This window comes from Panthera tigris, chromosome C1, assembly GCF_018350195.1.
Source record: "Panthera tigris isolate Pti1 chromosome C1, P.tigris_Pti1_mat1.1, whole genome shotgun sequence".
Lineage (NCBI taxonomy): Eukaryota > Metazoa > Chordata > Mammalia > Carnivora > Felidae > Panthera > Panthera tigris.
This window is the reverse complement of record NC_056667.1, coordinates 58,250,143-58,274,918: the sequence shown is the minus strand read 5'-3', so window position 1 is coordinate 58,274,918 and position 24,776 is coordinate 58,250,143. Positions and strand designations below refer to the sequence as shown.

The window sequence follows — 24,776 nt, the reverse complement described above, 5'->3', positions numbered from 1 at the left end:
TCTGTGTGATTATACACATTGCTATAAAAGTACCTGGTAGGGGCGCCTGGGTGGCTCAGTCGGTTAAGCATCTGACTTCGGCTCAGGTCATGATCTCGCGGTTCGTGAGTTCAAGCCCTGCGTCGGGCTCTGTGCTGACAGCTCAGAACCTGGAGCCTGTTTCAGATTCTGTGTCTCCCTCTCTCTCTGACCCTCCCCCATTCATGCTCTGTCTCTCTCTGTCTCAAAAATAAATAAACGTTAAAAAAATAAAAAATAAAAAAAAAAGTACCTGGTAGGATAATTTTATGGAGGAAAAGTTCCTCCTGAGTTGGCATCAAAGGCAGATAGACATAGGGTGATGCTAATGAAACTCAAGCTTCAAAGCCCCTCCCTCGCACAGATCTTTCCTAGACCTTCGCCCTGCTTTCATATTCACTTTATTAAAGAAAGTTTTATACTTTTCAGGTTCCTCAAAACCTGGATCCACTTCTGTCTGGTATAATACCCAGGCATTCATGGAGAAAGTGGAATCTGAACTAGCCCTTGAAAGAAAATTAAGCTGGGCATATGCCAATAGAAGTGGAGCTCATTTGGGATGAGGAGGTCTGTAGGGACAGTGTTTGGGGTGAATTGTAGGGCAGTGAGTTGATTGGTCAATGGCATCCAGTTCCCCAACTCATCATCTAGGGTGTCCACAGAGCCATTGTTTAGTTATTAGGGATAACTAAACATTATTAGCTAAACATTAATAACTAAATATTATTACCTAAATGCTGTTTACGTTCTTTGGGATATAAGAAATGGAGTACCTCTCAGGTTAGCTCAAGCAAGTGGTTTATTGTAATGGAATATTGCGGGCTGGAACATGTAGTCTGGAGTTAAAGGATAGATCAGAATCAAGAGAATCAACACTTGGAATAAATAGAATTCCACACTAGTCTTCCACCAACATTGGACCTAGCTATTTTCTACCTGCCTGACTGTGTTTCCATTATCAACTACCAAGTTTCTCTCTCTGCTGTCAATATAAGTTCTTAACTTAATGATTTGTGCTTGCATACAATATCTGCTTCTCCACGGCTCTAGCCCCGCTCTGGTCCTCATTTGCTCAACATTTCAAAATTCAGGTTCTTAAGAGAAATCTCTGTCATGTCACCTCATTGTTCCTTGACTGGCAAAGTCAGACATCAGTGGCCAGCCTATGCCTTGGGATGACATACTTTTTCCAATTGGGTATGCCTGGGATGTATAGAATCTTTGTACAAAATATGGCAGCCCATAGCTTCCCCTTCAGCAGGGGTCGTGCAGAGGAATTTCTCTTACAAACGTCTATAGATGTGACTGGCTATTCAGTATAGCTGAAATAGTACTAGCTAATAAGTCCTGAAAGCTCCCTCTGTGTCCCTGTTTCTGTTCTAAGTGTTTCCTATACATTAACCCTTTTAATCCTACCAACAGTCTTATGGGGTATTAACTACCATTGTCCCCATTTAGCTGAGGAGGAAACTGATGCCCAGTAAGTTCCAGTAACTTACTCAGGATCACACAGCTAATAACTAGTGGAACCAGGATTCTAGCCAGGTAGTAGTTTTAAAGTCCATTGTCTTCTACACCATATGTGAGATTTTCTGTGAGATTTTCGGAAGGCTGGCGTGTAGCAGAGACTAGAGGCAGAGAAATCACTTAGGGGACTAATTTGGGTTGCACTGATGAAGTGCGTGGACAATACAGGAGGAACTAAGAAAAATGCAGAAAAGATAGGGAAGAAAGGATTTTCCAGACACACACACACACACACAAATAAGAGTCATTTGGATTTGATGATAAGTGGGAACAGGGATTTCAAAATAAATATTCAAGTGAAACACATTGTACATCCCCTGCTAATGAAAAAACAGGTTGGAGAATACATTTTAAATTTCTTAGCAGTGGGAAAATGACTAATTGGTTATCTGAAAATACAGTGTTTAAAGGCTTTTATCAAATGCTATGTAAGAAACTGTTATATTCTTTCTTACAGAGAAGTATTATACAGTGAAAATTTCCCTGCCTCTAGATATCCCCCACAAAAGGCTGGTTAGACTTCTAGGTTACTGGGAAACGCTGGTTTTTCTAATTTTGCACAGCGTTTTGAAGGGAAAACATTTCCCCCTTAGGGTGTAGCATGAAATAAAGAAAATTTGTGGGTGAGCTATATCTTCAGTGTTGGTATTCAAGCTTCTCAGAGTCCCCTGGGGAGCTGGATATGAGAGCAAATATGCCAGGCACTGTAAAAGATGTGGTAAGAGTGTGGACAATAGTCCATGAGAGCCAGCGAATAAAGCCCTTTTTGCTGTCTTTGGAGCCTTGGACACTGTTCCCCAGAAGGCAGTGTTTAACATTTGATCCTTCGTCCTGCATTTGGTTGCTGGCTGCCAGTCATCCGTTTGTAATTCCAAAAATTGTGTCAAAGCTTAGATTTCTTGGAGTGGATAGCTGTCCAGGCTCCCCAACTGCTGTGCAGCTCTACCCAATATTAGCCCCACAGTGAGCTGCACATTACAGCCAGCTGAGTTTGCTCTTTCTTACTCTTATAAATTCAGGCCTGTGTTCAAGCTTTCCCCTCCTCCCCACCAGTTCTTTTCACACCTGATATCTCTTGATGAAAAGTCAAACCCCTCCTGATTCACTTTAATTTCACTTTTCTCTGAATTCTTGGGGGTGTTTACAACCTGTACTATTGCGAGGAAGCCAGTGTTACCTGCATTTAAGTTATCTTGTCTTTAGAATATATTTTATTTTATTTTTTAACTTTTTAAAGTTTATTTATTTTGAGAGAGAGAGAGAGAGAGAGAGAGAAATAGCATATGCACAAGAGTGAGCAAGAGGGAGGGGCAAAGAGAGAGGGAGAGAGAGAATCCCAAGCAGGCTCTGTGATGTCAGCACACAGCCCAATGTGGGGCTCAAACTCACGAACTTGTGAGATCATGACCTGAGCCGAAATCAAGAGTTGGAGGCTTAACCAATTGAGCCACCCAGGCGCCCCTCCACCCTATTTCTTTATTTTTCAACTGTTATAACCACTTTTTAATGGTTTTTATGGCATTATTTTTTAATTTAAATCCAAGTTAGTTAACATATCGTGTAATAATGATTTCAGGAATAGAATTTAGTGATTCATCACTTACATATAACACCCACTGTAGAATATATTTTAATGTTTTAGACAGGAAAAGAGATAGAATGCCTCCAACAGGCCAGGTTTAAATCAAAGTATTAGAGGTCACCTAGCCTAGTTACAGTGTAATTTTTTGTTGGCCAGTGAGGCTCCAAAAACCCAAAAGATGTAGGTCCTCTGATGAGAAGATCGTAAGACATTAGAGCCTTTAGTATAGTTCTAGCTGCTCAAGATCTCATGGAGAGCCATGAAAACAATCATTAGAAGAAGAGATGCTGGGTCTACCTCTTTTGTTTCTCTGAGAAAAGAGCAGGAAAGGAAGGAAAGCTTTGGAGAGTACGAAGAGAGAACTGTTTCTTCTTGTTGGTAGTGTGAAATAGCAGGACAAGGAGTAGACACGACTACGACCAGCATGCACATGACACTAGATAATCCACCAGCTGTATGCATTTCTTTAGAATTTTACTGAAGGTTATGGGGGCACTAGGTTGACTCAGTTGGTTGAGTGTCTGGCTCTTAATTTTGGTTCAGGTCATGATCTCGCAGTTGTGAGATCGAGCCCCGCATTGGGCTCTGTGCTGAGCGTGGAGTCTGCTTGGGATTCTCTCCCTCCCTCTCCTTCTGCCTCTCCCCAGCTTGCATGCATTCTCTCTCAAAAATAAATAAACATTAAAAAAAAGATTTTGCTGGTTTATGTATCTACATTTCTTATACAAAATAATTAACTAATTGATTTATCAGAAAGTAATATTTTTATAGTCAGGTAATGAATTAAAAGCAAAAGGTCTAGTTTCTAGTCCTAGTCTACACTTGAGCAAGTCACATTACTGAGCTTTAATTTTTTTCACCTATGAAATGGAAATAGTGTCAATCTACTTAGAGACACTCTATGTAAATCATTCATTTAGGCATCAAATAATAATTAAGCTGCACTGTGGAAGCCTCTAGACTAGTCACTAGGAGCGCACCAATGAACAAAAGCAGATAAAAATCTCTGTGGGGCTCATTGACTAGTATAATGGGCCAGACTTTCTTCCTTCCTTCCTTCCTCCCTTCCTTCCTTCCTCCCTTCCTTCCTTCCTTCCTTCCTTCCTTCCTTCCTTTCTTCTTTCCTTCCTTCCTTCCTTCCTTCCTTCCTTCCTTTCTTCTTTCCTTCCTTCCTTCCTTCCTTCCTTCCTTCCTTCCTTCTTTCCTTCCCTCCTTCCTTCTTTCCTTCCTTCCTTCCTTCCTTCCTTCCTTCCTTCCTTCCTTTCCTTCCTTTCCTTCCTTCTTTCCTTCCTTCCTTCTTTCCTTCCTTCCTTCCTTCCCTCCTTCCTTCCTTCTTTCCTTCCTTCCTTCCTTCCTTCCTTCCTTCCTTCCCTCTTTCCTTCCTTTCTTCCTTCCTTTCTTTATTTCTCTCTCTCTCTCTCTTTCTTTCTTAGTTATTTGCTGAATAACTGTTATATACTATAGTGGTATTTATAAGTGGATCAAATATGCAAATTAATTATCGGGCTTTGTGATGGAACAGAAATAAGGAAGCTGAATTTTAGGTGAGACATTGCTGCAAACTAGCTCTGTGACTATAAAAAGTAATGTTCCCTCATATCTTCATCTGTAAATAAGAGGGTTGGACTGTGTGATCTCTTTAGCTTTAAAATGTGCAGTTTTGTTTATTTCTTCAGGGATCACTACCATGCTTGCCTAAGAAGAACTCCCGTATCAAGATATGTGTTACAAATTACAACAAATAAGATGATGGCAGAAGTCACCAGGTTATACTCTGGAGTGTGATTTTATGCTGTTTTCTGTAATTTTCTTGTTATTTCAATTGTCTCTGTACCAGATTATGCCAAGGCAGTAATCAAGAAATGCATAACATATCTTATTGCCTCGATTAGGTAAAACCCATTTGATATCAGAAGCCTAGAATTGCATTTCATCATTCTAAAATTATCTCCATTTTCCCCTCTCAAGTAGGTCAAATTCTGCCCCTATTGACTTACATGCTTTACTTTTTACTTTGAGCAATGACTCCCTTTTTATCTATCATAAAAATATAAAATTTGGAAAAAATTACATTTAGTTCAGCTCCCATCAGAATAATTTATTCATTCTAGATCTATGACGTTTTATTATACTTGTGTAACAAGAGAGGGACAATCTTGTAAATATTAAGTCTTACTATGCGGTACAGGTAGATGTAGCCCAAGTATTACCATACCAGAGATTATGATAAATAACCAAAATTTCCAAGACACTACTTTCACTGTCATGGGGGTTGGACTCAGTGAGGCAGTGTAGGTTGTAGTTAGCATGTATTCTGGAACCAGACTATCTGCATTTGAGTCCAAACTCTGCCACTGACTGGTGGGTGACCCTGAACAAGTTGCTTAATGTCTCGGTGCCTCAGTTTTCTCATTTGTCAAGAGAAGATGATAATAGTGCCAACTTCAAAGAATGAAATACATTAATATTTATAAAATGTTTAGAACAGTGCCTGACAAAACAGAAAGTACTTTATAACTGTGGGCTATTATTTAGGAGACCTTTGAAGGGAGAGGAAGTACAAGTAGTAGATGTACCACATAGAAAGCTGGTGGTGAAAGGGGAGGTGAGAAATTGGACCACACGTACAGAAAGGGGAAAGTTCAGGCAGTCAAGCACATGTGTTTCTGTGTGTTTTATTTCTAGAGATAAGGGAAGTTTAGGAATATCTGAAGATGGATGAAACACAACCAGTGAACAGAAAGATGGGAGAAAAGAGGGCTAGCTGTGGGGGAGGATGATCTGTACCAAGGACACAGGTCATTAGAAGTGATAGGAGATAAGTACTTATTGAACAGTTTTCTACATCCTTCAGAAAGCCAGAGGGCCTTTACAATATGTTTTGAATCTGGTGTTGCAATTCTGAAGAAAACAATGCAGATTACCATACCTCTCAGCTCTTCAGGATCAGGCAGCGGATGAGAAGTTAGTGAGCTAATGCGGAGTTCAGCCGGGTTATTCTGGAAGGAGCCTCCCAGACAAACACAGTATTCAACAGACAGAGGCAGAGTGGCTCTGGGAACACAGGCGTCAGGCATCTGCAGCTAAACCACAGATGGCCCAGGGGCCACCAACAAGCCATGGCAGTAGACAAAACAACCCGGCTGTGTTCATGTGTCTGTCGAGTGGCCACTTATGCATCAATATTTCTAACACAATTTCCACAAGGAAAATAATTTGGTCCAAAAGTCAAATTCAAATTCAAGATCACACACACACACACACACACACACACACACACATACCCCGAGTCTTTTCTGTTTTCTATCTTAACTGGAATATTTAAAAATTTTCTGTAGTATGGCTTAGAAAATAAGGTTGCTTTAACTGAAATCTTTGGGCTGTCATATCCAGAGAGGACCAGCAATGTGGGCAAAGGGGGTATTGTACATGTTTGGCAATTTGGGGGTAAAAAACCTCCAAATTGAGCTTAGCTCAAACGAGAGAAAGAGGACTTATCTTGAGCAGGAAGATGTTGGGCAGCATAAAGGATACCATCTTCATGGTGACAAGCAGTCAAATGTCTAAGAGAGGCCCTTCAGTGCCTGCACATCCTACACTCTCAGAAGGACCTATACTTGAGTGTGTATGGAAGCCAGGGTACAAAACATTACATTTAATTACACCTACAAATTTGGCCCTGCCTGACCTATGGTGGGTTCTACATAAGTGTTTTTTACCTCTTCTCTCTTCCACACAAGGTAATTCTCTTTTTAAATATAGTTTCTCCATATAGATTTAAAAGTTTTGACCCTAGCTAAAGGGATCCTAGGCATCAATAGCAGGAGTGGAGAAGACAATTGTCTACAGGACACCTTCCCAGAGTTCTCCAATCTCTGCATATGGCAGCCCCCGCCACTACCAGCCACAACTTGCTAAGTGTGTGGCTGGTAGTACATCCCACATAATTGGAGTCCTTCCCAGAACCTCTTAGATCCCATACAGCAGTTCTATATATTCACCCCCAACTTCTGCTTGTTTTGCTGATAACTGCTCACACTCTCACCTTCAAAGGCAAGGGAAAAGCCAGAGGGCCTGGGGGTCTCGTTCCCCCAAAGAAGCACTGACTGATGGATGTGGGAGTAGAGAAGCCCAGATTCTTTGTTTATAAATGAGACAAACTTTGAAATTGTAATTTATACTCCAGAGTTTCCCACAAGTTCAAGCTGAGGCTGGAATCACTTAAAATTGCACTCCTTGCTTGGTTTCTTCCGTGTCCTACTTTCCCACTTCCTTACTGGTTTTTCTCTGGGAGTACATTCTTAATAAGTCACTTGAATACAAATCCTTGGCTTAGGTTCTGCTTCTGGGAGTACTCAGCCTAAGACAGTTCTTACTTATTATTCATTCATTCATTTAAAAATGTGCACTGAGTGTCTGCTTTCTTCCCAGTTCTGGGAAGAAAAGCCGTACACAGGTAAAATGTAAGGATAGATATTCTCAGGGGAAATGTGAAGCATATGGAGACTATGTGTTTCTAAACCAAGGGAATCTTTTAAAGTATGAGCATACCATCACACCTGGAAAAGTGACTTACACGTAGTAGGTTCTTTGTGTGCTGAAAAATTTGATCAGTCCTTGTCTCACAATGTTGATCAAGAGGAGAGCCAATCATTTACTTAGAAATCAATTTATTCACAAAGTTATTGAGTTCCTACTGTGAATCAGAGTGAGAAACTGACAAAGTACAATTTAAATAATGTGTACAATGGTATAGAAAGACAATAATAGGAGCAATACTTTGCCAAGAAAATGAAAGGCTGGGTCTTGAAGGAGAAGTAGAATTAATTCTGGACGGAAATAAAGAGAGGCATTTTAGAAAGGCAATAGCAAACTCCACAGTAAGTAAGGGTGAAAAAGCATTGGCCAGTCTCAGACTGCATAGTTTAGGGACTGAAGCAAGGCTCTGGTGAAAGGCAAGAGATTAACCTGGAGATGCAAGTTGGGAGTCACTCAGTGGTGGGTCTTCAGAACTTTATCCTGTAGCCATGGGGAACATTCAAAGATATTTAGGATTGGCCAAGGTTTGCTTTAGAAATAATATGAAGGATGCGTTCAAGAGGAGAAAAATTTGGGTCAGAACACTGGTTAGTTAAAAGGCTGTTACTAAGTTAAATCATAAATAATTTCCAACATCCAACCATTTTTGATCCAACAAAACTGTCAGTTTCATATAGGTCAAACTGATTCACTAACCAGGAAGACAAGGGCACAAAGACTGGAGAGACCGGGTAAAATAAAAGAGATACATAGGAACGAAAATAGACATGAAATGAATGAGCCACTGGCTGCTGGGCCAGAGTAAGTTGCAGAAATTAGGTGTGACAGAAAGGCAAAGTTTTCTGAGAATGATGGAGCGAATCATGGAGTGTTTGTAAGGGAAATAGGGCTCAATGGAGAGGAGTGGTTTAGAGAGTGCAACAGGGAACCATACCATGCTTCCAAGCTCCCAGTTCTTCCCATGTTACCTTGCGGTGCCTCATTTCTTCAGTTCCTCCTCCTTCTCCTCCTCCTCTTTCTTCTTTTTTAATGTTTGTTTATTTTTGAGAGACACAGCATGAGCAGGGGAGGGACAGAGAGAGAGGGGAACAGAGACTCTGAAGCAGGCTCCATGCTGACATGGTTCAAACCCACAAACCATGACCTGAGCCAAAACCAAGAGTGGGGCACTCAACCGACTGAGTCACCCAGGCACCCCTTCCGTTCTTTCTTTTTAAAAATGGTTTTTTAAAATAATCTCTACACCCAATATGAGGCTTGAATTTACAACCCCAGATCAAGAGTCACATGCTCCACTGACTGAGCCAGCCAGGTACCCCATCAGTTCCTTCTTTTTCTGTTACTTGACATTGGACAAACATGATATTCAAACGCCTACAGTTGTATCTTTTCCTCAAGTTAAGCCAACAAATAACGCAACCCCAAGTACTTTACTTAGTTAAAGCAGGCTTCCAAACAATAAACTATGTAGTTTAAGAGCAGGAAGAAAAAACCTAAGGGTCCAGTAGTTAGGTATCCAATCTAACTGGATTGATTATTCTTTACAAAGGCACATAGGCGATTCTGAAAGGCTCAGAAAATAAATAGAAAATCCTGTGCTTTTTTCTCTACTCTGACCTCAACTCTGACCACTCTTCCAGAGCCACAATATTTCTATTACAAGTGCCATTAAACTTCTATTTGTGCTGAAATAGATATTGGTCAAAGTGTTTATTCGGTTTGCAAAGAAGACATATCTTTTTATTGTCCTTCAAATAATACTGCCTTCCTAAAACAGAAATTATATATTTGCTTAACACAGTCAGGAATTGGAGAACTACATGTCTGTAATAAAGAGAATTACATCTTATGTAATTTATGCTACATGAAATGGGCATGCTGTTTAAAATGATCTTAACTAAACCTTTGAGAAAAAAATACCTAAGGAACACAATAAAAAATACTGACTAAGGAAACACTGGATTTCATTTATTTCTTCTTTTCTTGTAATACTTTTTTTGGTAAGAATTTAATTTTTCAGCCATTTCTTATAAGAGAATTACTAACAAATGTATACAGAGGAAATATTTCTTTCTTAGTAGTTTTTATTGAATCCAGTGAATTTAAGCTATTATTTGTAGAACATTGTTCAGCTATTATTTGGAGAATCTAGTGAATTTAAGCTATTATTTGGAGAATCCTATTTAATCGTGCCACAAATACTTAACTGTCCATGACCTATGTGTCAGGCACTGTGGTAGCTGGTGGAGACACAGTGGTACGGAAAACTAGGCATGAAACTTGTAGCCTAGAGATATCAACAAGTATTAAACAATACTCACAAAAGTGACTTTTGTTTCCAAGCTACAATGAGCTCTTGAAAAAAAGATAGTGGGTATCACATAGTGGGGGACCAGTCCTAGTCAATATTCAGAATATTCTCTGAAGAAGTGATTTTCCAAGTTGAGATCTGAAGGACAAGTAGGAATCAGCCAGATGATGAGGGAATTGGAAGAGCATTCTAGGCAGAGGAAGCTTCAAGTGCAAAGGCCCTGAGGTAGGAAGGAGGATGATGCTATTCATGATATTCACAGATGGCTAGTGTGGTCTCAACAGGCAAAGCTGGAGTTGCAGACAGAGGCTAGATCAAAAAGGACCTTTGAGGTCATGTGAAGAATTATGGTCTGTCCTAGGAGTAACAGAAAGTCACTGAAAGCTAGAAAGTGGTAGAATTGGATTTACCTACACCAATCATTTGAGTCCAGTGGGGTTTTTCTTTTTTTAAGTTTATTTTTTCTTTTTTTCTTTTTATTTCTTTGAGTTGAGGAGGGGCAGAGAGAGAGAGGGAGAAAGAGAATTCCAAGCTGGGCTGGCAGCACGAAGCCTGATGTGGGGCTTGATCCCACAAATCATGAAATCATGACCTCAGCAGAAATCAAGAGTTGGACACTTAACCGAATGAGCCATCCAGGCACCCTCGAAGCCAGTGAGTTTTCATTCAGCATTTAACAAGTGGTATGATAGCTGCTCTATGGATTTAGAAGTCGTATTAGGTGTGGTCTCTACTCAAGTAATATATGGTGTGAAACTATAGGAGGAAATAGAAGGTGGGTCAAAGCTTGGAGGCAGAAATGAAGCAGTCTTGGGAAGATAAGATCTAAAATATTTTTGTTTAGTTGGCTACAGCTAAGCAAATTGATGTATAGATTTTTGGTTCTGCTTTTCTATAAAATGTTCAAGGAACAGTCATCTGACAAAAGGGATCATCATCAATGATTCTGTCCACTGAAACCCTCTGTCTGTTCACAGATCAGGCACCACACAAACAACTATGCATCCAGCTCCACCTCCTTACCCCACCAGTGCTCCTCAACCTTGATGTGGAGTGACCAGTTGGAAAGGTGAGATGTAGAAGCTGTCTAGATTACAGTATAGCCTTCCCCTATCTCTGTTCTGATCTGCGTTCATGCTACGAGGACGAAATATCCCTAAGAATTAAAGTGCAGTTTAAGCACACACATCTGACTAAGGAGGACTAGATTCCTTAGAGGAGCTGTTGCTGTTTTTACAACTTCACTTAAATTTCCTCCAACTAAGAACTTTCTGAGACTGGTTCCAGGCTGATCTTGTGACTAGTCAACTCTCATGCAGTAAAAGAGCCTGCATGTCACTGATTTTTCACACTAAGAACACCCTCTAGGAGTATTTTAAGGCTAAGCCACTCTGTTTTGATTAGACATCAGGACTCAGTGTGCTCGCCACATGGTTAGCACACCCCTGCTTGCCCTTTTGAATAGATTTATTTTGTATAAAACACGTACTTCAAAGAATGGATACTCTAGAAAGCAGATCATAATGCCGAATACAATGCATAGTCACATTAAATTTCAAGCATTAGCTTCCTTCCTAAAACACCTTATTTCAATATTTCAATATTTCTGACTATAGGGTTAAATGAATGAATAATCTTCTGGGTATTACTCCATTATGTGATCTTTTTTGTTTTAATGAAAGAATGTGAAAAGTTTTATTTTTTTTTTTTCAAACATAGCACACTTGGCTTTTCAAATAAGTTGAACTCGCTATTGTAATGGAAAGTCAGCACGTTCATTTTATTTCATTCCCTGGGTGAGGCTGGGTACAATGACTCCATCATTCCATGTAAGTTGTTAGGATGGATATGGACATTTAAGCAGCTCAAAGTCTTTGGCCATTTGTTCTCTCATGGCTGAAGTTACTGAAAGGTAATCACTTCTGTTCCTCAGGGGAAGATCAAAATGTGTTTTCCAATAGAGATATAGTGTGCAACAATGCCTAAAGTATACCAATAAGCTGGTTCATTCTGGAATGTAGCTTCAAAGTCAATAAAGTTTTTATTCAACTCATCTTCATCGTCCTACAGCCTTTCCTTAAATATCTGCATGTAATACATCTATTCTGGGCACTTTTTTTGCCATAAATGCAGAATTCTTTGGAAAACAAGTGAAGGGAAAAGAAGGGAGATCCCCAGTTCCCATCTCTTTATTAGTAGGCTCACTCTAATTTCATTTTTAATTTTTTAAAGTAAATCCCATTGTCCTTTCCCTTCATTATGAAAATAAACCAAGCTTTCTATAGAAACTTAGAAAAACACAGAAAATTAGAAAGAAAAGCAGCTTGCTAAACTTTACTTCCACTCCCCAGGAAAAATTCGCTGTCATTTTAGTAAATTTCTTTCTCATCTTTTCCCCCTGTCCTTTCCTTGATTTTGTTTTACATACTTAGGATAATATTACATGTGCTCTACCATATCTTGTTTTTTTTTTTTACCATATCTTGTTTTTATCTAACTTAACATAAAATAAACATTCCCCAGACTATTTACAAATTATTTTAAAAGTAATTTTAATATTTATGATAGTCTATTAAAAGGTGCACTGTAGTTTACTTATCATAATCTGTGTTCAAATTTGGCCCCACAATGAATAGAACTATATCATTACCTAAAGACTGAAATATAGTTTTAAAAAATTTGTGATTGTTTTATCATAACTATACTTTAAGAAATAATTAATATGCCAATTTTTAATATTCTTTAAAGATGCACATAGTCTGACTGCTTTTCAAAAAAATTATAAAGATTCAAAATTTCATCAGCAGTGTGGTAGAGTTTCTGCTTTACTTCATCCTAACCAGCACTGTATATTATTTTAAAACATACACACACACACACACACACACACACACACACACACACACAAATACTTTGTTGGTTTGATAGGAGAAAAATTGTATTTCATGGTTATTTAGATTTGCATTCATCCTTATATCTTTTTAGGGTATTGTTAGACACTGATTGGGACTTGTTTTTACAACAAGATTATTCAATGCGACTACAACTGATACAGTGTTATGATTTGATTATTCTACTGGACTTATAAACTTGGGAACCAGAAAAATTACTCATAAAAAGCATATACTTAGCATAATTAAATCATTCAGAAGCTTAAGTGATCCAAAATCCCAGAGTTATTTAAATTGCTTTTATTTACAAAACACACATGTAATTACTTCAAATAGGAATGTTTCATGCAGAGTGAGTGACTCTGCAGCTGGCCAAGATACAATTATGGAAACATTTATAAAGATTGTGTGACCTACAAAATAAACTTCCTAAATATTTTTTAAAAACTCAAAAAAAAAAAAGAATGTTTCAAAGTCTAAGTATTTCTCACTTATACCCTCTCTTCATGCCAGACAAAAACAGTCCCCCTACCCATGCTTATTACATCTTTCTCTCTCTATTCTAACAGATAATGAAAGAACGGAGCTGAACTTTTTATTGAAATTCCTGCTTCCCTGAGTTTGTGTATTTCTTCCCACCTGAGAAGGAGAATTTATGTTTGATTTGGATTATTTCTTCATTTTCGTCTTTAAAAAAAATTAATGTTTTTTTGTCGTCAGTAATACCCACTGAAACCAGGTTTATTATCGTAAAGTGTGCCTATGAGTGCTAAATTGCATCCTGGAACTGGATTTTGGGTACGTGTTTAAGAAGTTGAGTCCGATTTCACAGAGAATGATTGGTAAAAAAGTGAGAAAATTAAAACCCACTTTTCAGTGTTCCCCCAACTTCAAGCCATTGCCTGAGTCTCAACCAGTATGGACATCTTTACATTTTATGGTAGTTTTGATTTTATGAGTTTGAAAAATCAGTGTAAGTTTTCAAAAGTGAAAAGTCAACATTTTGAGGGCAGGAATTCAATTACTAGGACATAAACTTTAATGAGATAGAAGAGGGTGCCAAATGGAGGCAGGAGGGCACCATGGCAAAAGATATTTATGCCAAATGTGTGATGAATGTGTTGGAGATGTGTTCCTCTGCACTAAGCTTGGAACTAAAAGTCCTTAGGTCTGTATTCTGGTTATATGCCACTTTGTAACTCAGGAATCAGCTTAAGTGCTATTTCTCTGTCTTTGAAGATTAAAAGGAGTGGGTGCAGCTAAGGACTCTTCTGAGGTGTCACAGAAAACAATAGTGAGGCTACATGATTAACCATTGTGTTAGAGCAATAAAAAATCTGGGCATAGCCTTTTGATTTACCACTATCGGTTCAGGATTTCTTAAAATTTCTTCCCAGGTGACATACAAAAGGCAAAATTAGTAAGTGATATAGCTACCAAATATCAAAATTTGTTACTTTTTATGAAATAAAGGAATCTATTTTGTCTGAATTGAAATTAGAAATTCTATGAGCTTTTAAAAAATACTTTTGAAGGGCACCTGGGTGGCTCAGTTGTTTAAGCATCTGACTCTTGATTTCGGCTCAGGGCATGATCTCACGGTTTGTGAGTTCGAGCCCTGCATTAAGCTCTGTGCTGATATGGAGTCTGCTTGGGATTCTTTCTCTCTCCCTCTTTCTTTGCACCCCCTCTGACCTGTGCTTTGTGAGTCTTCCTCTCTCTCAAAATAAATAAATAAACTAAAAAAAAAAAAAACACTTCTGAGTCACTGAATATCTTTCAGCTTATGTCCTTACCTGCTTGTAAATTCAACCAGTCTTTCTTTCTCTCATACTTTCTTTCCCCCTCTCTTCCTCTTTCCCTTTCCCCCCTCATTCACTCAGTTCAAAACATATTTATTGAGTGTCCCTCCTTTAGCCACTGTGCTAAGGATTATGATTTCACCTACTAGGACATCTAAGGAAGCCATGATAAAATGTATCAGCAGTTTTGCCTTAGGAGCCTATACTATGACTCCATTGTCCTCTCTGTGGACTAAATTAAACCAAAGCAGTGAGTCATTCCTTTAAATAGTTGAACCAGTTGTGGATTAGCTGTAAAACACAATTATTTTCATTCACACTTGTATTTTAAATGGCTTTATGTAACTTGCTGTACACACAGAGAAAAATATGAAATTATTTTATTTTTGCAAAAGAGGCCCAAGTTTACAGAGGGCTTGCCCAATGTCTCATGGGTAATATAAGTAAGAATTTAGATCCAACTGTAAGTTCTTTGATTCCAAGTTTATTGTTCTTCTTACAGTAGAGTGGGATGTGAGATTGGTTTCCATGATATTCCATTTACAAGACAAAAATAGAAGCATGGGTTTTGGAATCAAATTTGGATTTAAATGTGGCTGTGCCACGCACTAGCTCTGTGAGCTTGAGAAATTTAATTAATTTCATTGAATCTCAATGAATTAATCTACAAATTAAAGATAATGATACTTACCTGTAATGGGGTATTGTGATAATGTATGTAAAGTGAGCCTTACACAGTAGATACTCAACAAGTATTAACTGTGATTAATTCTTTATCCAGACTTATCTCCAGCTCTAGAATATGACTTCTCAGTTTCAACTATACAAACTGTTTTCCTGACTATGTAGGTTTAAATGTCATGGACAGAATAAACTTCAAATCTCTTCGTGCTATTCTCGTTTATAATACTTCATGATTATTTTTCCCCACGCAAAACCTACCCATCTCGCAAATGTGCAATCTCACCTTGTCCTTAGGCCTTGAAATTTAAGTTTCTTTGTTCTCTTCCTATCCCACTCTGAAGTTATATAGTGTTCTTTTTGATGATTTCTATATTATTCTTGAAATATTTTCATTACATATGTCTTTTCCCCTTAACAAAATTCTATTTCATGGTGGACAGGATCCTTTTCTTACATTTTCTCCATAGGTCTCTTAACACTAGTGCAGTATTTGAGACCAAGAAAGATGGTCCTTAATGGGTAAATTCTCAACAAAGGCAACGTTTACGTACAATATTAGCAGTTGCAAATTTAAATGAATGTTATAGAAAGAAAGCTCTTTGTTTCCATGTTGCTATTCAACTCGGGAAATTTTATGTTAAACTTTCCTGATTTAAAAACGCTACATCCAGGGGCGCCTGGGTGGTTCAGTTGGTTGAGCATCTGACTCCTGGTTTCCACTCAGGTTGTGATGCCACGGTCATGGAATCAGCCCCGCGTCAGGCTCCATGCTGAGCGTGGAACCTGCTTAAGATTCTCTCTCTCTCTCTCTCTCTCTCTCTCTCTCTCTCTCTCTCTCTCCCTCTGCCTCTCCCTTGCTTGCACACTCTACTCTCCCCCCCCCCCAAAGCTACATCCAGGCAGAATAATCACATGCAGTTTAATACAATAATGTTTATTAAAACACTCTATGTGAAAGTCATCAAGTAATAAAATGATTGGAAAAGTTTGAAAAATCACGACTATTTGGTAAAGAGTTCTCACACAATTAGAAATGATTTCTGTCAAATTAGTTTGAAATCTAATGGAGAGATGGTATATGCCAGTGTAAAATACTTTTGATACTTTCATTTTTAATCCACAGAAATATATCCATTTCATACTAAATTCACCCTAAATAAGTTCTGTAACAGATGTTCTCAAATATTCTGGATCATGATTCAGCAACACACTTACTGACTTTTAACAAGGGCTTTCATCTTCCTTTTTAAAATTATCTTCCAGAAACATGGATTCTCATAATTATGTAATGAGATTACGCTGAGAATAGAATTAGCCTTCAGAATAAAATAAATTTCTGCCAAAGAGGTCACATGTGGAGAAATGGGGCTTGATCTACAGTTTTATTGTAATTATAGTACCTACTGTGAAGCTCTGTGGAAAACATATGCAAACAAACCTGTGATGTTAAAATGCTTTACAGGTGACTTGTATAGACTTGGTTCCTGACTACGTATAATATATTCTGTGTAATTTTAGACCTATGACGTTTGCTTTGGAACAATGAACTCGTGCCTATGCCCGCCTCCATCCTATTGCAGAACCAGTGCTTTAGTACAGCACCACTGCAGCCCAGTGTGAAACAAACAAACAAACAAACAAAAACAAGCAAACAGCCAGCTCTTCTGCTCCAGAAGGGGTTGGGCTGGGTAGTCTGAAGAGAAATGGCATAGGGCCAGGGTGAGCTATGGAAACAGGGCATGTTAGGATTAGATGATTGGGCTTCCATCAGAAGCTATGTTTATCCAAATTCTCCCAAGGAAGGAGGAGAAAATTAGAGTCATTATCTTTTATATGTAAATGTGTATATGTGTCTTATAGTTATAAGGGGACTTTGGTCCATAAAAGATATGAAAATTCAGTAAGAGTTGAATTAATCCACATTTTTACTGTCTATAAGAATGGTTTTTAAAAATGAAATAAATAATAAAACCCAGGTTATAAAGGAACCATATAAACCAAGAGAACAAAAGTTTTTTTCAACATTCTCAGTAGTTGGAAGGACATTCAAAAGAAATGTATTGTAAAGATAATGGTAATTATTCAGGTACTTTAAACATCTGTATAAAATATACCTAGCTTGATATACTCTTAATTACTATCATTACTTAAATGTTTAATTGTTGTCCTAAAAATATTTGTGCTTATATTTTTCATTAATCTAGCCTTTTACTGAATATTTTGTTAATTCAAAATATCTCTAGGCTCATCCATGGATAAAAATGTGGCTGCATTTCATTCAGGTTCTAAGGCTTTTCTTTTTCATTATCTGAAGTGCCTTTTTATATAAAAATAGTTTGTACAAAATGTATTTTTAAGAGCTTTTATAGTTTGTTTAACAAAACTCCCAACCACATTGTAAGCTCCTTGTGGGCAGGACCCGTGTTTTATGTATCTCTTGTATCTACAGAGCCTAGCACAGAGCAAAGCTCATAGAATTTACTCAATAAAAACTTGATGGAGAGGCTAAGTGACGAGACTGCAATCTGTGTAAGTAATGCTTAGGACAACTAGGTATGCACACTATGGGTAAGGGTGGCATTTAGCGGACAGTTGTTTCTCCATTTACTTTTCCTCTTTGATGTTATGCCATTCAAAAATAATTAATCCTAATATAGGTAACATATAGTGTTATATTAGTTTCAGGTGTACAATATAGTGATTCAACAATTCTATACATTACTCCGTGCTCATTATTTTAAGTGTACTCTTAATCCCATTGACTTGTTTCGCCCATCCCCTCACCTACCCCTCTGGTAACCACAGTTTGTTCTCTATAGTTAAAAGTCTATGTTATGCCATTTGAGGTAGTCTTTAAATTTGAGTGATACAAGGGAGTCTTTTAGATTTCTTGAAGAAAACAACTATAAATATTTAAAAATATTTATTTATTTTATTTTTGAGACAGAGAGAGAGAGAGAGAGAGAGAGAGAAAGAATCTGAAGCAGGCTCCAGGCTCTAAGCTGTCAGCACGGAGCCTGACAAAAGGCTCAAACTCATGAACTGCAAGATCATGACCTGAGCCAAAGTCAGGTGCTTAACTGACTGAGCCACCCAGGTGCCCTGAAAACAACTGTAAATATTTGTTGAGTGTAGAATTATTACTTTTAGAAAAAGAATAAATAAGATAAATATAAGCCTGCATTTAAAATAACTTGTCTTGGGATGCCTGGATTGCTCAGTCGGTTGAGCATCCGACTTTGGCTCAGGTCATGATCTTGGGCTTCTTGAGTTCAAGTCCCACATTGGGCTCTCTGCTGTCAGTACAGAGCCCACTTCAGATCTTCTGTCCCCCTCTCTTTCTCTACACAGCCCCTGCTGGTGAGGGGGAGGGGTAGAGAAAAGGAGAGAGAAAGAATCCCAAGTAGGCTTCAAGTTGTCAGCAGGGGAGCCCAATGTGGGACTCAAACTCACAAACTGTGAGTTCATGACCTGAGCCACCCATGTGTCCCAAAATAACTTCCCTTCTAGTTAACTATGTCATTTCTTACCGTGGTACAGGAGCTGAATTTTAACTTTGTATCTTGAGATATATAGCCTGTGGAATAAAATGAGTATAATTTACACATATGAGGATCTAAAAAATTTTCATCTTGTGAATTCTTTGAGCAAAGTATAGTGCTATTTATTTATTTATTGGAAATAAGTACACCAGAGCCTAAGCAAATGAATAACAATCTTTAGTTGCTTTCTTAATGAAAGTTAAGTAGTTAATGTTTCTTAATGAAAGTTAAGTTAACTTACTAATGAAAGTAGTTGCCGATTATGGTTTTTATCAGTTTATTGATTTAACTTACAACTTAAATGTTAAATCCTTTTAAATGCTTTAAAAATGGACTAGAAATATTTGTGCAGCATTGTCTTGAGTAAATAATTTTTAAAAATGCAGGTGTACAGAGAAAATTTAAGCACTGAAATACTATGGCACAGGAAGGGAAGAAAAAATTACACACTAAGAAAACACAATGCCTTTGGGGCACCTGGGTGGCTTAGTCAGTTGAGCATCTGACTTTTGACTTTGGCTCAAGTTATGATTCCAGGGTCATTGATTGGAGCCTCGCACTGGGCTCCACGTTGAGTTTGGCACCTGCTTAAGATTCTTTCTCTTTCTCTCTCTCTCTCTCTCCCACTTCCCCTCTCCCCCTCTCACATGCTATCTCAAATTAAAAAGAAAAAAAGAAAGGAAAACACAGTCCACTAAAAATACAGGATTAAACCAAACAGAGACTACTAATAGAAATTCAGGAATAAAAGAGAGGATTATAAATTTGTTACAAGATTGGACAAAGTATGATTTAGTAATATGTGCTCCATAAATACTTGCTGACTGCTGGGTTGGTGGTAGTGGGTGATAATGCTTCTGGTAGTTGTGAAGAATAAGAGATATTCAAGCAAAATTAAGTGAACATTATACCAAGAAAATAAACAGAGAATGGGGAAAAGACAGTAATATATTCTTAGTAAGACTTTGGAATAAAGGAAAACAAATGGCTGAGTTAACCTCCTTTCTGTAAGTTTTGTTTTGTTTTGTTTTGTTTTGTTTTCATTTTATTTCTTTTAGAGAGTGAGAGGGAGCGTGAGCTAAGCGGAGGGGTAGAGGGAGAATCTATTTTTTTTAATGTTTACTTATTTAAAAAAATTTTTAATCTTTATTTATTTTTGAGAGAGAGAGAGAGAGACAGAGCATGAGCAGGGGAGGAGCAGAGAGAGAGGGAGACACAGAATCCTAAGCAGGCTCCAGGTTCTGAGCTGTCAGCACAGAACCCGACGTGGGGCTCGAACTCACAAACTGTGAGATCATGACCTGAGCCGAAGTTGGACCCTCAACCAACTGAGCCACCCAGGCACCCCAAGTGTTTATTTTTGAGAGAGAGAGAGAGAGAGAGAGAGAGAGAAAGAGAGAGAGAGAATGAGTGGGGGATGGTCAGAGAGAGAGGGAAACACAGAATGTGAAGCAGACTCCAAGCTCTGAGCTGTCAGCACAGAGCCCAATGTGGGGCTTGAACCCACAAACCATGAGATCATGACCTGAGCTGAAGTCAGACGTTTAAACAACTGAGCCACCCAGGTGCCCACCTCTTTATAGATCTAACCATCCTTTAAGGTCTGTTAGTTGTACAAGTATTTCTTAATTCTGTCTCTCCATCTTCACACCCATGGTCTAAATCTAGGCTTCCATCATTTCCCATCTTACTTACCCCAGTAACTGGTGTCCTGTGTCCGGTCTTGGGACCTCCAGTTATCCTCCACATTTTCTGTCACTGTGAAATTTTGTTATTGAAATGAAAATCTGTTCATGTTGTTTTCATTCTTAACATCCTTAATGTTTTCCTATGGCCTTCAGGGTAAGGTTAAGAAAACTTAACTTAGTCCAGAGAACTTTCTACAATCTAGTCTCTGCTGAGCATCTGTTGTCTTCTTCCACATCAGCCTATTTTCCAGCAACGCTAAACTAAAATCCCATGCCTTTATGCTTTGCCCATGCTGTTCCTTCTATGCTAGATATTCCCTTCTCTTCTCAATATGATTAACCATAACTCGGCTTTCATGAGTTTCAGCTCAGGTTTCACTTCTTGTAGGACATCTTAATGATAAAATAATTGTCTGTGCTTTAATTTGTTGGTTTATTTACCCATCTTCTTTGCATAGCCAAGGCAGGGAATATGTTTTTCATCTCCATGTCTGGCGTATGACATAGACTTGACATTCAACAAGTCCTTGCTGGTGAAAGAAAGAACAGAAGGAAGATGTGCAACAATGAGCTATGAGTTTCAGCAAAAGCAATCATTCAAGATTATTCAAGGCCCAAACTGTCCATATGTTACTTAAGGCAGGCAGTTAGCCACACTTTCAGAATAACCATTCAGTGGTTGGCTTTCTAGGCACATAACTAGTTTAAATTTACACTTGGCATTGGCAGAGATTCTGTGGAGGTAACAGACAAAGCTGAGAAAGAGTGCCACAACCTTATCTCACTTGACAAAAATTTAAATGCAATCTTAGAAACTCAAGGAGAAATAACAAACTGAAATATTGCTCTCTAACTGGATCCAGCATTTCTTCAAAGGCAGAATAGTGCAAGCTTGTAGAGATAGCTCAGACTTTAAGGTTGGACAGTCCTAGATTTGAATCCTGACTTACACTAGGTAATTATGTGACCTTGGAGACTCTATATTTAATTTCCCTTAGCCTCAGTTTCATTATTTATAAATCAGGGTAAGTAACACCTACTTTGTAGGGTTGCTGCAAAGATTAGAGATGATACATGTGAAGCCATTATTCCTAAGACCACTATAAATCCCCAGAGGTAAAATATGGCCCCAAGAAAGGCATTTTTGAGTAAGTGGCTGGAATCTGGATCTGATAGGAATTACATGTGTGCCAAAGCAACACATGATCGTAATAGGGCCCCAAGAAAGGCATTTACAGGATGCTTCAATTTTGAGTAAGTGGCTGGAATCTGGATCTGATAGGAATTACATGTGTGCCAAAGCAACACATGATCGTAATAGGGCCCCAAGAAATTTTGCTACAAGCTCTTTGCAAGTCTCCAACTGTCCTCTAAGAAGTTAACTTGAATTGCCATCAGTAGTTTGACAACTACACATATCAAATGTGACTCAAAGATCTGGAAGCTGGGAATGTAGTGGTAGTAGGAAATTTGCCTAGTCCAAATTCTTCTAGGACTAGGAAAGTCAAGGTTTCAATCCAGGTGCTGACTACTGATCTTCCCTTGATATTACTACCTCCTTTTCTATTTTATAAGCAGTAGTTTGTTTTTGTGGATTTTATTTGGTTTCCCAAATGATGAAAGCCATGGCCTTCTCTCCTTCTTGATAGCAAAGATACTTCATTGTTTATTTTCTTACTTGAAATCCTTCCGTTGCTTAGCTCCCACCTTAAAGACGTTAGTTGAATGCCCAATTGGCTGCACTTATGATTGATGCTCATAGTTCTATCAGAATGTTTTTCACTATTAGTATGTACCCAGTGGGCTGCTACAATATTTTTTAAAGGAAGGTATAAGAAGAAGACAAAGTGTCTTGCTTTCCTTCCATGTCTCACCATTTTTCATCTTTTGGAAGGTCAAAGGAATGCTTAGAGATATCCATTTTAAAAATAGCCATCATTTTGAAGATAACTCCTGGGATCACTGGTAACATGCACATATTCCCGTTTAATACACAGGAGCAGGGATTAAAAAGGAATCACTAATGAGATTATTCGCTGGCACACTAGTGAAGAAGGTGTGTTAATTTCCTAGGCTTCCATAACAAAGAACCACTGACTGGGTGGCTTACACAACAGACATTTATTTCTTGCAGTTTTGGAGACTGAAAGACCAAGGAGTTGGTAGGGTTGGTTCCTTCTCTGAGCATCAGGGAGAATCTGTTCCATGCTACCCTCCCAGTTTCTGGTGGTTTGCTAACTATGTTTGGCATTCCCTGGCTTGTAGACATATCACCCCACATAGTGTGTGTCTTATATCCAATTTTCTCCTTTTTATAAGAACACCAGTCATAGTGGACCAGTCTATTCCAGTATGACCTCATGTTAACTAACTGCATCTACAATGACCCTATTTTCAAATAAGATCACATTTTGATATACTGGGGGTTAGAACTGCAACATAGGAATTTGATTGGGGTAAAGGAGACAATTCAACCCATAACAGATGTGTTGGTTGATTTAGAGAGGAGGCTACATGTAAACTCCAAAATAATAAGACCTAAAATGATGCAGCTTCTGTATGTAATGGGTTTAGGGACTGAATAAAAATCTCAATGCTGCATGCCAGCCCTGGCTCCAGTTAGGAAAGACAATTCAAAAGTGATCATATTTCTGACATTAAAATACCTGGAAGTTTTTCCAGTAAATAAATAAACAACATAAAGCTCATAAACAAGTGTTGGGAAAGATATTTGTGTTGTTTGTAGCAGATTATAAATGACCCAATTAGACTAAAGTCAAATTGCTCTGTGTTGGAGAGAGTAGGAGTTGTAGGAATTCCTGTACATAAGTTATCAACTTAAGTTGATTTCACTGTTTTGAACAGTCAGGTTTCTTCCCTGGTAGTTTCCAAATAAAAACAATATATTCACTTAGAGGTTGAAGGTTTAAGGAATGCTAGATGCTACCCATTTAAAAGAAGATAATGAAGGATTTACAAAGTCATTTGAAGGAGGCATTCAAACAGCAATATGATGCTAGTAGTGAGCACTGAGGGTAATGGTAGTCCAGCCATTGCCTTCTTGAGTTAGATTTGGTTATTTGGAGATTTTTAATTACAATTTTGTGTTGTACATGGATAAGCCTTCAAAAGAACATAACAGGCATTTGCATCTCTGTTTTGTCTGCTAATTAAAGTCTCATCTTGGGGGTGCCTGAATGGCTCAGTTGGTTAAGCATCCCAACTCTTGGTTTGGTTCAGGTCATGATCTCATGGTTTGTGAGATCAAGCCCCAAGACAGGCTCTGCACTGATAGCGTGGAGCCTGCTTGGGATTCTTTCTCTGCCTCTTCTCTCTCTCTCTCTCTCTCTATTTCTCTCTAAGTAAATAAACATAAAAAAAACCTCTTTAAAGTCTCATCTTGGGTTGAGGGTCAAATGCCTCTCTAGTCTTTTTAATGTCAATGTCCAACTGTTGACACCAGTTCATGTTGGAACTTTGGAGGCCTCTAAATGCTATTCATGATCACACAGAACATTGCCCAGCCTTTGCTTTTGATGCACATATTGTGACTCTGATCCTGAGCTACAGGTTGTGCCAATAAAATCCCATTGGCTGTACTTTTTAAAAAGAAAAATAGAGGTTCATGAGACATGTAATTATGTTCCTAGGAAGTGATGCAATTGTTTTTGGCAAAATAATGGAACTTTCAGCATAGTTCTAAAGTTCTCTTTGTATCAACATACCTTGCTGTGTTTTCAGTTGGGCGGGAGATTTGGCCAACAATCTGGTTCACAGCTGACTAAATCATTTTCTTGAAATGGCTCCCCATCAAAACCTAATTATAAATGCCTACAATTACCCAGGGTATCTGTCCAAATACTAATGGTTGTAGGAAATAGAGGAACTGCATTGATATGTTCCATTTGACAACACCTACCATGTACTTAATCTCACATTTCACATTTAAGACTCTGAAACTATAAAAGAAACTAGTCCTTCTTTAGGGTGGAGACAGCTGCCCAAACCTATAGATGTTCTCCTCCAAGATGAGGAAGAAATCGCTACCGGAAGTAGCACAAAGAGCAAGGGTTTAGTTAAGACCAATCTTAGACTGGGCATTGGAAAATTCCTCTGTCTCTTAGATTTACATTAGAAACCTGGTCAGTTGTCTGAAACATAAATGTATAATTTTGTACAGGGATGAGATCAG

General features: G+C 38.3%; 1 protein-coding gene across 8 annotated transcripts in view; it reads left to right on the top strand.

Annotated features, from left to right (window-relative positions):
* Window positions 1–24,776, top strand: part of PTGER3 (prostaglandin E receptor 3) — a 180,011-nt gene that overhangs the window by 64,154 nt on the left and 91,081 nt on the right. For 4 of the 8 annotated variants that reach the window (XM_042997560.1, XM_042997559.1, XM_042997561.1 and 1 more), the window contains exon 3: window positions 10,955–11,046. The exons of 3 other annotated variants lie outside the window; for them this stretch is intronic. In XM_042997560.1, the coding sequence (XP_042853494.1) occupies window positions 10,955–11,046 (92 nt within the window). Of the gene's footprint in view, window positions 1–10,954; window positions 11,047–13,437; window positions 14,362–24,776 lie in introns of those variants that run through there. One more of the 8 variants, XM_042997562.1, reaches the window with a different exon arrangement.